We start from the raw sequence: 13026 nt of genomic DNA, 5'->3' as shown, positions 1-13026 counted from the left end.
GCAAAAAACAAAAAACAAAAACAAAACTCTTTCAGTGTCATTAAACCGTACAGGAACCTGAATATAGATAATCGACGTAAAGTCTGCGAGGATGTCTAAATGCCTGTTTAAAACAAGACAATGTTCAACCAGTTATCAATACCGCGAAACTATGCACGAGCCAGACAGGAACACACGAACGAAAAAAAGGAAAGAAGACTTGCTTGAACTTTTATCAACTAACCTCTTCTAAGCATTTTGCATTCACTACCAATTCTAGTAAAAAGACTAATCAGCCGGTTGACAGCAACCTTAGAGTAAATAAAAATACTCCAAGTAAGCAATAATATCTAGAGCGTTATGTGTGGTATATGTGCCATTTTCGGTGTGTAATGATAGAAGGAAAAATGATAACGTACTCTTATCAGGGCAATTACCCCCGGCTAAATACTGGTTAGTGGAAAGTTAGAGTGAAGATTAGGGAAAGGATTAGGGTTAGGGTTAGAGTCAGGGGAAGGGTCCGGGGTAATTACCCAGGGGGTAGGCCTACGTAATATTCTATACAGAATATTCTTCGTTCTCTGTAAGAAATTTTCCGTGACAGAAAAAAAAAAAAATATATATATATATATACAGTGTATATCTTTAATCCTTTGGTTTTAATAATTAGGAAAAAGGTGTAGCTTTCTCTAGGCAAACGTGATCTAAAATAACACGACTACCGAGTACGTCACAGTTGAAAATTAATGTGAAAAGTCACATGTAATGCACACACACACACACACACACACACACACAGTCAAATAATATATGTAACCGTTAGGTCTACTACAAATTGAACTCACCAGTATTTACATTCTGTCTAGATGAAAAAAAAAATAGATAAAAAAGAACAAGAGTAAGGGGGGAACAAAAACAACACTTTCGTTGACATATTGGTGGTTGTGATGAATTGATTGGGCCACAGATCGGAGAGCGAATTCACAGAATGCTGTGACGATCGCCGACTGGTCAAGTTTCCGAGTGCGCAGCAGGCAGGAGAATAGGAGCCAGGTAGGGTACTGACATGTCTTTCGGACGTAGCTGGCGCTCATCGAAATTATCGCCAGTTGCTACGGGAAACGTACGGTAAACACCGCGTAGCCGGTCCTTGCGGACGATTGTGCGGGATGCGTACCGTCGCACGGGAACCGTGTGTCAATGGCTGCTTGAATGAAATCTACGTTCATTTACTGAACGAGTTGTATTGACAACGTACGTTCAAAACACACACACACCGACGACACCGATTGATTGTGGGACTGGGTGAGAATTGGATCGTGGATTACAGTGGACCGTATATTTTGTTACATTTCCATCGGTACTTCGTCAAATTGATATTATTAGCTTGGCAGGAAAGAATAGTCCAGGATGCCGGGCGTCGGCAAGACGAATAGCAATACTCCTATTACGGAGCAAATAAGCGAACTACAACGCAAAATCTCACTGTTGGGTAAGTATCAACAAGTGAGGCATTCTTCACGTTAAGTTTGTCGAGATACGGGCACTTTAGTATTTACTGAGGGAGAATGATTGAAGAGGTGGTAGGTAGTGGATTGTTCCCGTATGTTTTGGGTAGCGTCTTGTGTGCCAGGACTACGGAGCTCCACAATAAAGTGAAATAAGAGGAGGGGTTGCATGAGCCTTTGTTTCCTTTTCATCTGTTCAAATAAAGAGTGTGTTTGTAATATTAGAATAGGATCTACGAGTCTGACAAGGTCTATTCACGTTAGTGCGTCAACAAGGCCAAGGCAAGGTGAAGTGTGTGAAGCCTACGTTTTGGATATGGTGGCATCATACAACTTAAACAACTTAGACTACAAGAGGGATGATAGGCCTACAGTGTTGGTGGAAATGAGAATTGGGCTTTTAACTTTTTCCGAGATACCAATAAAACACTTGACTTAACGTTATGAAATGCTACAGAGTACCGTAGTTATGGGTAAACTCGGCCTAGCGGGTAAAGTCGGCCCCCAGCGCGCGCAGTACAAGTACTTGAAGTAACTTGAAGTAGCTGTACTGCGCGCGCTGGGGGCCGACTTTACCCGCTAGGCCGAATTGACCCATAACTACGGTATACCATTTTGATAGGAATTCAAAGTTTATTTGATGAAAATTGGGTTTGGAATGACCGAAACATCCAAAAACAAAGTAAAACAAAACGATTGTGTTAAAAAAAAAAAAGTGGGTCCCACAGTCCACACTTTATTAGAATCGCTCTGTTTTGGATATCTCAGCCATTTCAAAACCAATTTTTATCAAATGTTGAATTCCTCATGGAATTACATGCTCTTTCATATTTCATGAGAGGTTTCTCTTTATCTCACCAAAAAATGTTAGAAACCTGAAATTAGGTCTCAACCAAAACTAAACAATCCCTTTAAGGTTACGAGAAGATATCTTTCATTTCACTTTCAGATGTAGCTTCAGAGACGATATTGTTGGCCCTATTAAATTTGGGCTTAGAGACTTCATTTATTGTTGTGCACGAGTACCGCCCGATACACCATTAATTGCTCTACACTGGCTTTGTTGCTCAAACATTAGACACTAATAACACTACATGTACCGTACAACTAAGTACAAGATGTAACTGTTAGAATCTAGAGCTATAAAGATGTCATATGTCCACCTAGAACTGAGTAGAATTGTGAGAAGTCTAAATCATAATGTAATGTCAACATACTCTCCATGTACATCTACATAGGTCGTAGCATAGTCATAGGGTCCAGACTCCAGTTAATACTGTGGAGTCTCAACCCTCTGGCTGCCACAGGGTTCTGTAACTTAAAAGTTTATTGTAAACTCTGAATCGGTCTGCTTTAGTTCGAGACCTAGACCTAGACTCTATCAGTAGATTGTGGGCCTATATAGCTAGTATTTACAAAGTTATTCAAATTAATGATTCTTCCATTTCTTGTGTTGAGTTTGATGGGATACCATTGTGAATGCGCTGTGAATCAGTGGATTGAACCAATGACTTGATGCAGTTGTTTACTCGTTTCTCTGATAATCCGAGATATATGTATTCATGTCTGCATGTGCTCAGATGGAGATCGCAAAGCCTACTATGAGAGTTCCCAATGGACTATCAAGCAGAACTTGGAGGCCATCCGCAAGCTGCGCGGTGACAACAAGACCCTGCACAAGCGGCTGGCGGCCAGCAAGGCTGGAGATGACAGAGTGCTGGACATTGCCTTCAAGAAGAGGGAGGTGGAGCGTGCATCTTTGCGTGGCAAATCTGGGAAGGTATGTGTATCATAACTGTGTACATGTATATATATGTGAGTAGCCTTATTCACTGTGTAAAGCACACAGCATAATGCAAAGTGTGCATATGATATGCAGTTAGAGAAGAGCGCAAACTTGGATTGTACTTTTTTTTGACATTTAAAAGGAGGTTAGTAGACTCTAAACACACAGTGTGCACATACCATCATATTTACAGTTTTCAGTTAAAACTGAAAGATTTGTTATCTTGATGATAGAATTCTGTGATATGTGAGCTACATCATTATGATCTAATCTTATCAGTTCTAGAAGGGTTAAAGGTATATATGAGCTGTTTGCATTGAAGGATGTTAGGGATATTCTTTCCAAGAAATTATAATAACACAAGTTATGGTTTGCATAGTGTATAAAATTATTCCACAACTACATAGTGTATGGCTGTAAGAATGTTCAATTGGGAAGGCAACTAAAAAATAGGAACTTGTGTTTTCAAGTTTTCACCAGCAAAAGGGAATGCCATGCCAGTAGGGCCACTCAGTATGAACAGAAATGTACAGAACAATAATCAGGATATTGCTTTCTCATCGAGTAATCACATGCTCTGTGCTTTGATGTATTGCTTCCTTTTTATTTATATTTTCTGTAATTTTTCGTTGTTGTTTAATGCTGGAAGATACCTTTTGAATGAAAAGTGATAGATGCATAATGTTTGAGAAGCTGCCATTTAATAGTAAAGCTGTATAATCTAGTTCATCTAGCACTTGGATGTGTTTAGCAAATACATGTGCAGTCATCCTAGTATCACTTCAAGCATTAGTGAGTGGATATCGCTGTGAGACAGTGCTCACATTTCAGATCTTTAAATGTTAGTAATTGAGCCCTGTCATGTTGTTGCTGTCATGCAGGAGGCCATCGTCATCATGGACCAGAAGCTGTGCGAGGCCAAGAAGCGGCTGAACGCCGAGACGGCCCAGACCCAGAGGCGGGAGAAGAATCTGAACGAACTGGAAGTCCAGTTGGACCAGATGCACAAAGACGCCTCGGATGCTGAGGCCACCACAGCTGGTACCTCTCAGGATGCTACAGTGAGCGAAACTTATTTTCACACAGCTCTAAATCTGTGACTTACATTTATATAGTATTGGGTTTCTGTCACATCTCAAAGCAGTAGAGGGACTGTCGTGTGAAGCTGATCACCATAAGATTGGCTTTTGATAGAATGCACTTAGCTGTGAGTTTCATTGGTAAGAATAACTAATATTGAAAAATTATGGGCTGATATGGAGATTATTTGTTGCCATGATCTGTACTCTCATGGTTGTAGCATTTTGCTATGTACAGTAATAGCCTGGAACAGAATGCACAGTTATTAGAGGGATCCTTTGATAATAGTAACCGCTGTGAGTCACCTGCCAAGATATCTGAGTGAATTGTTTGTCATCTTTTAGTGCATGGCTGCTCATCAGAGTTACATTCTTGAGATGATTTGATGTGTAGACAAAACAACAGTGATCTATTTTTTGCTATGTTGGATTATTGTATGGAATTTACTTTACCTTTGACACCTACCTGTACATAATACTGCCCATTAATTTCATTCTCAGTAAAGGTATGTTGAGAAGAAACTTGTACGCACATGTTATCAAAGATAGCAATTGTGAACAATGATTAGAAAATCTTGTTTGATGTTCAATGCAGACGTTGAGGTCACTGGAGAATCGCCTTGACAAGGCCAACCTGAAGCTGCATGAGGCAGAGCACATCAACCGCACCTACCTGCAGATCAAGGAGCAGATGATCCGCGACAGCCTGACCTTTGGCAATGACCTGGACGGAGAGGAGAACGAGATTGCCCGCCTCAAGGAGGAACTGACGGAGATGAAGGCCATGGACCGGGACGCACAGATTGCACGTGATGTAGCCAAGGTCAGGGCAAAAATAAAAAACTTGTATATAAACAAATCTCTAACAACAAAAGCCAGTAAAACTATATGTTATGATTACACCCAGTACAAAGAATGGCAACAGGTCTCTGCAAACAGAGGTAAAAATGAAGGAAAGATTAGTAACTTTTGACTGTTTGAAAATTCGAATGTTGGCATGCCATCTACAGTGGACACACATGGGCACAAGGCAGTTACAAATATTGGTAATTCTTAGAATTTCCAAAATTGTAAGCATAGATTGTGATGCCTTTTGTTTCTTTATTTTTGGTGCCCCTTGGAGAAAAAAAAGGATCAGAAAAATGCAGAGTGTGTTTGTATTCAAACATGACAGTGTGATTAATATCCCAAGTCCCTGATTGCTCCTGATAGATACTAGCGCTCCTTTAGAGTCATGTTAAGCTTTTTCTTCATGAACGTGGAGTATACACAGTGTATCCCATTCTCCTTGATTTGCAGGCTGAGCTTGGCAAGCACGAGGAAACAGTTTACCGTGAGAGGCGGGAACGGGAAGAGGCGCTGGCAGTCCTCAAGAAGCAGGCCGAGGAGAAGAAGGCACATGCAGAGCGCGTTGAGAGGAGGGTAAGCCGGGTGATAGTTACCCATTTAATGTAAAACCAGTATTTTTTGCGTGCGTGACACTTTCTTGAATTGCCCACGAAGACAGAATTCACGAAAGTGTTTGTCTACACATTGCATTGAATGCGATTGGCAGTTTGCAAAAGGTTCATGCCGCGAAAAAAGGCTGTTGGTTCCAGTTTATGAAACTTTCATGTCAGGAGTGTTTCTGGTTTTGCGGTATGTCCTTGACAGGAGAAAGAAAAATAGTAATCAGTGAAAATGTTCCTATGCAAATTTCTATCATGATGAATGAATGTATTATCATTATGTGTCATTTGTATGCAGAGTAGACAATTTTGTTGTTATTGTAAAGTGACAAGGACGGTAACAGCAACCATAACACCATACTGAGGAGCTCTACCTCAATAGTGCCACTTAACCTCTCTGCCATTGAAGCAGTGGTACTACTCCCCACATCAAACTAAAATGTTTGTGAAAGTTGTGTCATCTTCAGGTTTGTGACTACATGCATGTCTGTTCCTACATGGATTGTTTACTTTGGGGGAAATAATCAACCAATTTCTCTAAGACCCTAACTTATCTCATTTTATCTTTCTCATTCCAACCCCCTCCCTTGCCCCACAGTTGCAGAGAGCTTCCATCCAGCACGACGAGCTCACACCAGAACAGAAGCAGCTCATCACTGGGGAGGAGGAGGAGAAGAAGATCGGGACATTTGAGGAGGCCTTCCAGGCCATGAAGGAGGCTACGGGCGTCTCTGATCTTGCTGTGAGTTTCAAGTGCTTCCTGTAGATTTCACACACACCTGTACTACATATATATTTGGTTTTAACCCGTTGAGGACAAGTCTCGAGCCCCGAGCAGATGTCTTTGGGAAATGCGTGTTGTAGCAAAATCAGCCTGTCCTCAATGAGTTAACAAATGAATAACCAAATAATTAGACAAATAGATAATTAATGAAGGAATAAACAGAAGGACAGATAAGTGGAATACATAGAGAAGTAATTTGAATTGATTGAATGAATAAATACATAGATGTATAGATACATGAAGTAGAATTATTTGGAGAGCATAAACTTCCATATTGCTGTGTAAATTGTTTCATGTTAATCAAATGAATTAAAAAAAAAAGTGAATGTATATTGTGAGCAAGGGGCAAGACTTCCAAAGTGAATTCAAGAGTGTGAGAGCATGTAGCGGGAAAAATTAAACAACTCTGTGCCTTCAAGTGTGACAGTCATTATCCAAAGTAGACATCATCTTGCCATGTTTTTGACACTGTCTCCTCGTCCCTCCTGACATTGCAGGAGGTGGTGAATCGGTTCGAGAACCAGAACTCCACCTACCAGCACCTGATAGAGCTGAAGGACGCCAACGAGAAGCAGGTGGTGAGGCTGAAGGAGGAGAAGGCAAGACTCCAGAAAGATTTTGAGGAGATGAAGTACTCCGGAGAAGCCAAACTGTCCAGGTACGGCTTGTGGAAGTAATCAGATCTAACGAAACAAACTATATAACGCCAAACTAACACCAGACTTGAAAACTGAAAGAACCATATCTCAAATGAGCAATTGTCAAGATTTCCATAATGATAATATGTAGTATGCTTCATACAGCTGTTATCAATGGAATTCTCATTGTATCGATCTCATTATGAAGACCAACTATATTGTACTCACAAGGAAACACTGAACACCTGCCATGCATATATTTATCTAAATCTACATACTTTATGACATTTTGAATATAGGCATAAACAACAATACATTTTTGTACATACAATGTAACAAGCATGCTTCATATCAAAAGTAATGTGTATGGCACATATATTGCTAGGTGTTTTTTTTTGCAAATTTTGTGAGTCATATGCTACCCTTGAGTTTAACAACATGCAAAAATATTTACTCTTACCCCGATATGAATGTGACAAACACGCTTACAGACATTTCTCCATTTAATAACTGTACTTTTCATTCGCGGATATAAACAATTGCTAGATTGTCGGGAAGTCACAATTTGCGAAAATCTTAGAATCCAAAATAGAAGACTAAATTAGAAAAAAAAAATATTTAAAAACTAAATACTTAGTATATGGCATATACAATATTTTAAGGAAAGACCATGGTCTATGGATGAAAATATCAACAGACAATGATATAGTAGTCCATGATGCATTTGATATATCTGAAGATAAGTGAGTTTAGCAAGAGTCTGTGACGCCCAATAAGACTTCTTGCCCGCTCCACCCAACAGTGGCCAGAGGATGCTGGAGGAGTTTGAGTCCCACCTGAAGAAGGAGGAGGAGCGGCAGGAAGAGTGCTCCAGCAAGCTGGACAAGTGCAGCAAGATCCTGGTCCAGGTCAAGGCGGGAGTGGCCCACCTGGCAGACAAGCTTCAGCACATCAAGGCGGTGAGTTGGTGTCAAGACTCAAAAAGTCAGCCCCTAAGCAATATAGTCCTCGCTTTCGAGTGATGTTTGAGGTTGGGAGTAATGTCGTCAGTGCTAGTCATCTTGACGCCTTTGGAACTTGGCTCAGGCAGAAGTGTCAGAGTACAGTATTTGTTACCAGTAGTCTGTCATGATCAGACTTAGTGAAATGAAGTACAAAGAGCAATTTTCATTCCAGGTACTCGGATATAATAGAATCCCTTTTGCTAGATTTGCTCAGACTTTAGTAACACAGTGTTGGACTGCACCGTGTGGACATACAATTGTAGGTATGAGGCATTTGAAGAGAGCTTCATATGTGGAGTAGATGCATCCTAGTGTGAAAGGTAGAATATAGAAAGTAGGAAGTAGAAGTTGAAGGTAGGAAAAACGCGACTGTTCCCTCCATAAACCAAAACACAAATATCAACAACCCCCCCCCCCCCCTTCAAAAGGTGATGATGCAAATGCACATTTGTGTTACAAATTTGGACATGCAGGTCTGATTGAATGGCAGGAAATAAGCAATACTCTGGGACTCTCTGCAGATATCAAAGAGATGGAAAAAATTTTGTCATCACAGCTCGACAAAATACATAGCAACAGATAGATGCTCATTGTAGTTTTGCCGAGATGTTTGAAGGTTACCATTGTACTTCTGTCACCTCCCCCCAACAGAACAAGGGTCATGTACCCCAGGCCCAGCTGTCGGTGGAGGCTGACGAGTACGTCCTGGACCTCCTAGCAACCTGCGAGGAGAAGCTCCTGAAACTCATGGAGGAGCTGGACGGCCACGACATCAACGATACTCTGAGGCAGATGGAGGAGGAAGAGGTGAGGCTCATGATGCATGATGGGATAGTGTCAGGACTATCTGGATTTCCTGACTGCTGATAATGATGATACTGTAATAATGAATATATTTATTCATTTATAAGTGATAATGATGATGATGATGATGATTATGATGATGATGATGATGATAATAGTAATAGTAACAATAATGATAATGATAATAATAATAATAATAATAATAATAATAATAATAATAATAATAATAATAATAATGATAATAATGATGATAATGATAGTAATGATAATAATGACAAATAAAACTGAGGCACTCACTTAAAGCTCTTCAGTCTGCATACTGCAATAGTTTGGTGAGCCATCTTGCCAGGATATGAGCATGATTTTCTTCTGAAGTATATCTTTAACCTACAACAATACAATCCATATGAGATGATTATTCAGACTATGAAAAGCAGTCATGGTCATTTACACAGGTTAGTCCTTTTGATATGTTTATGCTTCCATAGGAAATGAAGGTATTGCAAATTTTGTGAAACCATTTTTATTTCCAACATAACCTTGAACAATTTAATATTCTTTTCTGGAGTCTGTAAGAAAGAGCATAGAGAGTGTCCATTCAGTTGTGAACAAATTCCAAGAATGATGACACCATGTCCTGTAGTCAACAGCAACAACAACTTAAAGGGATGGTATAGTTTGGTTGAGATGGGGAATTAAGTTATAATTTTTTTGTGAGATGATTAGAAACCACCTATGCAATATAAAAGACCATACAATTTTAAGAAAAATTAAAAATTCATTTTATGAAAATTGGTTTTGAAATGGCTGGGATACCCCGAAATTAAGTAGAACAAAGCGGTCCTAATGAAAGGTGGTACCCACCTTTCATTAGGACCGCTTTGTTTATGGATATCTCGACCATTTCAAAGCAGATCTTTATCAAATAAACTTTAGATTTCTCTTAGAATTGTATGCTCTACAATATTTCATATAAGTGGTTTCTAATCACCTCAAGCAGAGTTAAAATCTGAATCCCCATCTCAACCAAAACTTTACCATTCCTCTGAAGTTCCAAGCCTGTCTCAAGCTCATAAGCCTAAAGTGTCTTCAAATGTTGATATAAGCTTACATTGTATTGCATTGTTTTCAAGTGGCAGCAGCTCTTTTTACGCAAATAATCATTTTGTCTATCTCTCTATCTCTCTCCTCCCTACTCCTCCAGTTCCACGCTGGCATCGAGGGCTCCCTCCCATCCCACAACACACGCATCAAGTTGCCAACCACACAGAGGGACACAGTGTATGATGGTGAGTGGACCTCCCTCAGATTTTTTTCTCCTAGTCTTTGTCAAAGGCCCTCCCGCTTAGTGATGGTAACAGAAGCAATCAGAGGGTTGATAGGGAAGACTAGTTAAGGCCACTACCAAGAGCCTAGACCCATCAAGAGTTCCTTGGAAAATCATCAGAAGTTTGTAACACTTATGTCTTTGAATTACTGAATTCTGCTTGTAGGGTTTAGAAGCAAAAATCACAACCAATGAAGAGAGAGCCCTCTGAAAAAGCTCATGTATACAGGTTTTGCATTGATAGCCAATGAGGAAATCGAATAATTTCATCGGACGAATTGACTGAATTATTCAGTAGAAGTGGTAGTCTTGCTCTGCTTCACCTCTCTAGCTCTTTGCTCACAACTGTTGGTGCTATTGACTGCTTGAGGGCCTGTGAAAGAGGCTAATTTCCTCCTTGAACTTCATCCTAGCTCTGAACATCCGCCTAGGTGTGCGTTGGATTGATTTAGGGAGCAGTGCTTCGTCTTTACAACAAGTATTACTTATTACATAAGAGAGAGGACTTTGCAGTCAATATTTCTGGAATGCAATAGAAGCCTGCATAATGTACCATAATTGGCAGAAATTTGTCTCAGTGAGAGATCAGAATTTCAGATGCTTTCACTTTGAACGAATAGAATCCATTGATGTGAAGAAAGGAATCCACAAAAAGATCAGCTTGTTTTGCTCAACATGCTTGAATCCTGATTATGCCTGATTAATTAAGCCATCATGTTGATTTACACTGTCTATTGGCCTGCTAGCCCAAGCATTTAAAAGAGAGGTTATTAAATGTTGTAGCCATTGTCTGCCAGAGGGATTTATATAACTCTCTACGCTGCCTTTAGAAAAATGTGAGTCATAAAGTGATTTTGACAATATATAATTTCTTTTAACCCTGAAATCTCGAAAGCTAATGAATGTTTCAGTGTTCCTACATTTTACCTGGTGTATGTAGGCCTACATTTTACCTGGTGTATGTAGGATAAAAACCTGGATGCGTATATAGGTAGGTGTTACGGAACTGGTTTTGTGCTAAAAATCAAAACAAATGTGAACAAACTGTTGTGATGCATGCCATCTCTTGTCTCATCTTCTCACCAGATGAGGATAGCGGTGATGATGAGGACATCGTGACAAGGAACACCCTCAAGAAGCAGGCCCAGATGCTAGTTGACTCCAAGACCAAGAAGCACAAGGTTCGGGCCCGCAAGAAGAAGGGGACCAAGTAAGGAGGAGAAGGAGAAGGAGGACTCACATTAGGCTGGAGGGTCACCCGGCAAAAAAAAAAAAAAAAATTGTGCCAGTCTGTGTAAAGTTCTTAACAACCATCATAAGATATCTCTGTGCATAGCCTCTCTCTTGTATGAGTGCTGCTATTCAAGCACATTACCACAGCTCCCCATCTCTACCTACCACCACTTCTTTGCTTCTAACCTGGCTGTCCTATGGAATTGAAATCAGCTGGCATAAACACATGCAAGATACAATGTTTGACACATTGCCCTATGCAGTTTAGGCCATGTATGTTGCTCAAATCCCTAGGATATACCATTGAGACTAATTGCAATTTTTTTGTACCAACTATGGATGCAAACTTTTTGGTTTCTCCTAGCCTTTGGTTACAATCTGTTCGGGTAAGGACGCTGCCCCAAAATATGAAATGTGTTTGGTGGTGTGGAATCTGGTTCTTTAAATCACACACTTGAATTATGATTTCTGACATGCATTTGAGTGCATACCATGTAAGAATTAGTTTTGAGTGTTTTATACCCTTGTAAATATTCTCCACAAGAGTATAGTATTTGTTTGTATATGTGTGTGTATGAATGTGTGTGTGTATGAATGTGTGTGTCTGTCTGTCTGTGAGAGAGTGAGAGCAAGAGAGAGAGGGAGAGAGAGAGAGAAAGAGAGAGAGAGAGGAGCTTCACCCAATTGTATTTTATGTATACCATTTGAAGATTGTGTAAAGTTTTGATATCTTTATGATATGTATTCACTGCTAATTAAACTGCTTCTGTCCGTCCATTTCAGAAAAGAAAAAGATCATAGAATCCACTGTTGTATGCACGTACATTGATAACACACATATCAGTAAAAAGTCACACCAAACAACGTGAATACAATAGTTGATGAAAGGTTTGTGTTACCTCAAAAACAAGATATACACTGTCTTGGTTTTCATGGTTTCGGAAATATTCCCTGATATTCCCTGCTTCCAACTGAATCATTTGAAGTATGAATCTAAAGCTGTCTGTAATGCTATTTATTACATCAGTCTGTACTACATGAAAATCAAAACTGATCATGTATTATCACTTTTCATTTTTTTTTTTTTTTTTACTAAAAAGATGACATCACTGATCTCTCATTTTAAAACGGGAAAATGTTTTTTATCCGAAGTTTGAGGTATGGTGTCATTTGTGCCACACAGTACAAACAAGATTCTTGCTCAGTGCCACATTGTTTATCAAAGCATGTCTTTAACCATTACAGCCGTATTTCGATTTCATTCATATTCTATTGTGCTCGTTGGCATGCAGCCACTTGTATGATTTGACTCCTCAATATGCATGTTCAATCATGTGACATTCATTCTAATTTATCCAAGTGGGTTTTATTAGAATTACAACCTTTGCATTGACTTTGATATTTACGTGATTCAAATTTACATGATTTCTTGCAGA

The 13026-nt window shown here is 39.6% G+C and overlaps 1 protein-coding gene across 1 annotated transcript; it reads left to right on the top strand.

The window, feature by feature from the left end:
• Positions 1-1389: 1389 nt before the first annotated feature.
• LOC139728729 (outer dynein arm-docking complex subunit 3-like) lies at positions 1390-11806 on the top strand. Its single transcript, XM_071639670.1, has 11 exons — positions 1390-1471; positions 3068-3267; positions 4155-4334; positions 4948-5175; positions 5652-5774; positions 6399-6542; positions 7082-7242; positions 8025-8181; positions 8878-9033; positions 10235-10319; positions 11444-11806. Exons 1-11 carry the CDS (start codon positions 1390-1392, stop codon positions 11569-11571), a joined length of 1644 nt encoding a protein of 547 aa, XP_071495771.1. The 3' UTR covers positions 11572-11806.
• Positions 11807-13026: the final 1220 nt, after the last annotated feature.

Source organism: Diadema antillarum, unplaced genomic scaffold (genome assembly GCF_040938485.1).
Source record: "Diadema antillarum isolate AM-2024a unplaced genomic scaffold, OU_Dant_1.0 seq00000195_RagTag, whole genome shotgun sequence".
In the NCBI taxonomy this organism is placed as follows: Eukaryota; Metazoa; Echinodermata; class Echinoidea; order Diadematoida; family Diadematidae; genus Diadema; species Diadema antillarum.
This window is presented reverse-complemented; position numbering and strand designations above follow the sequence as displayed.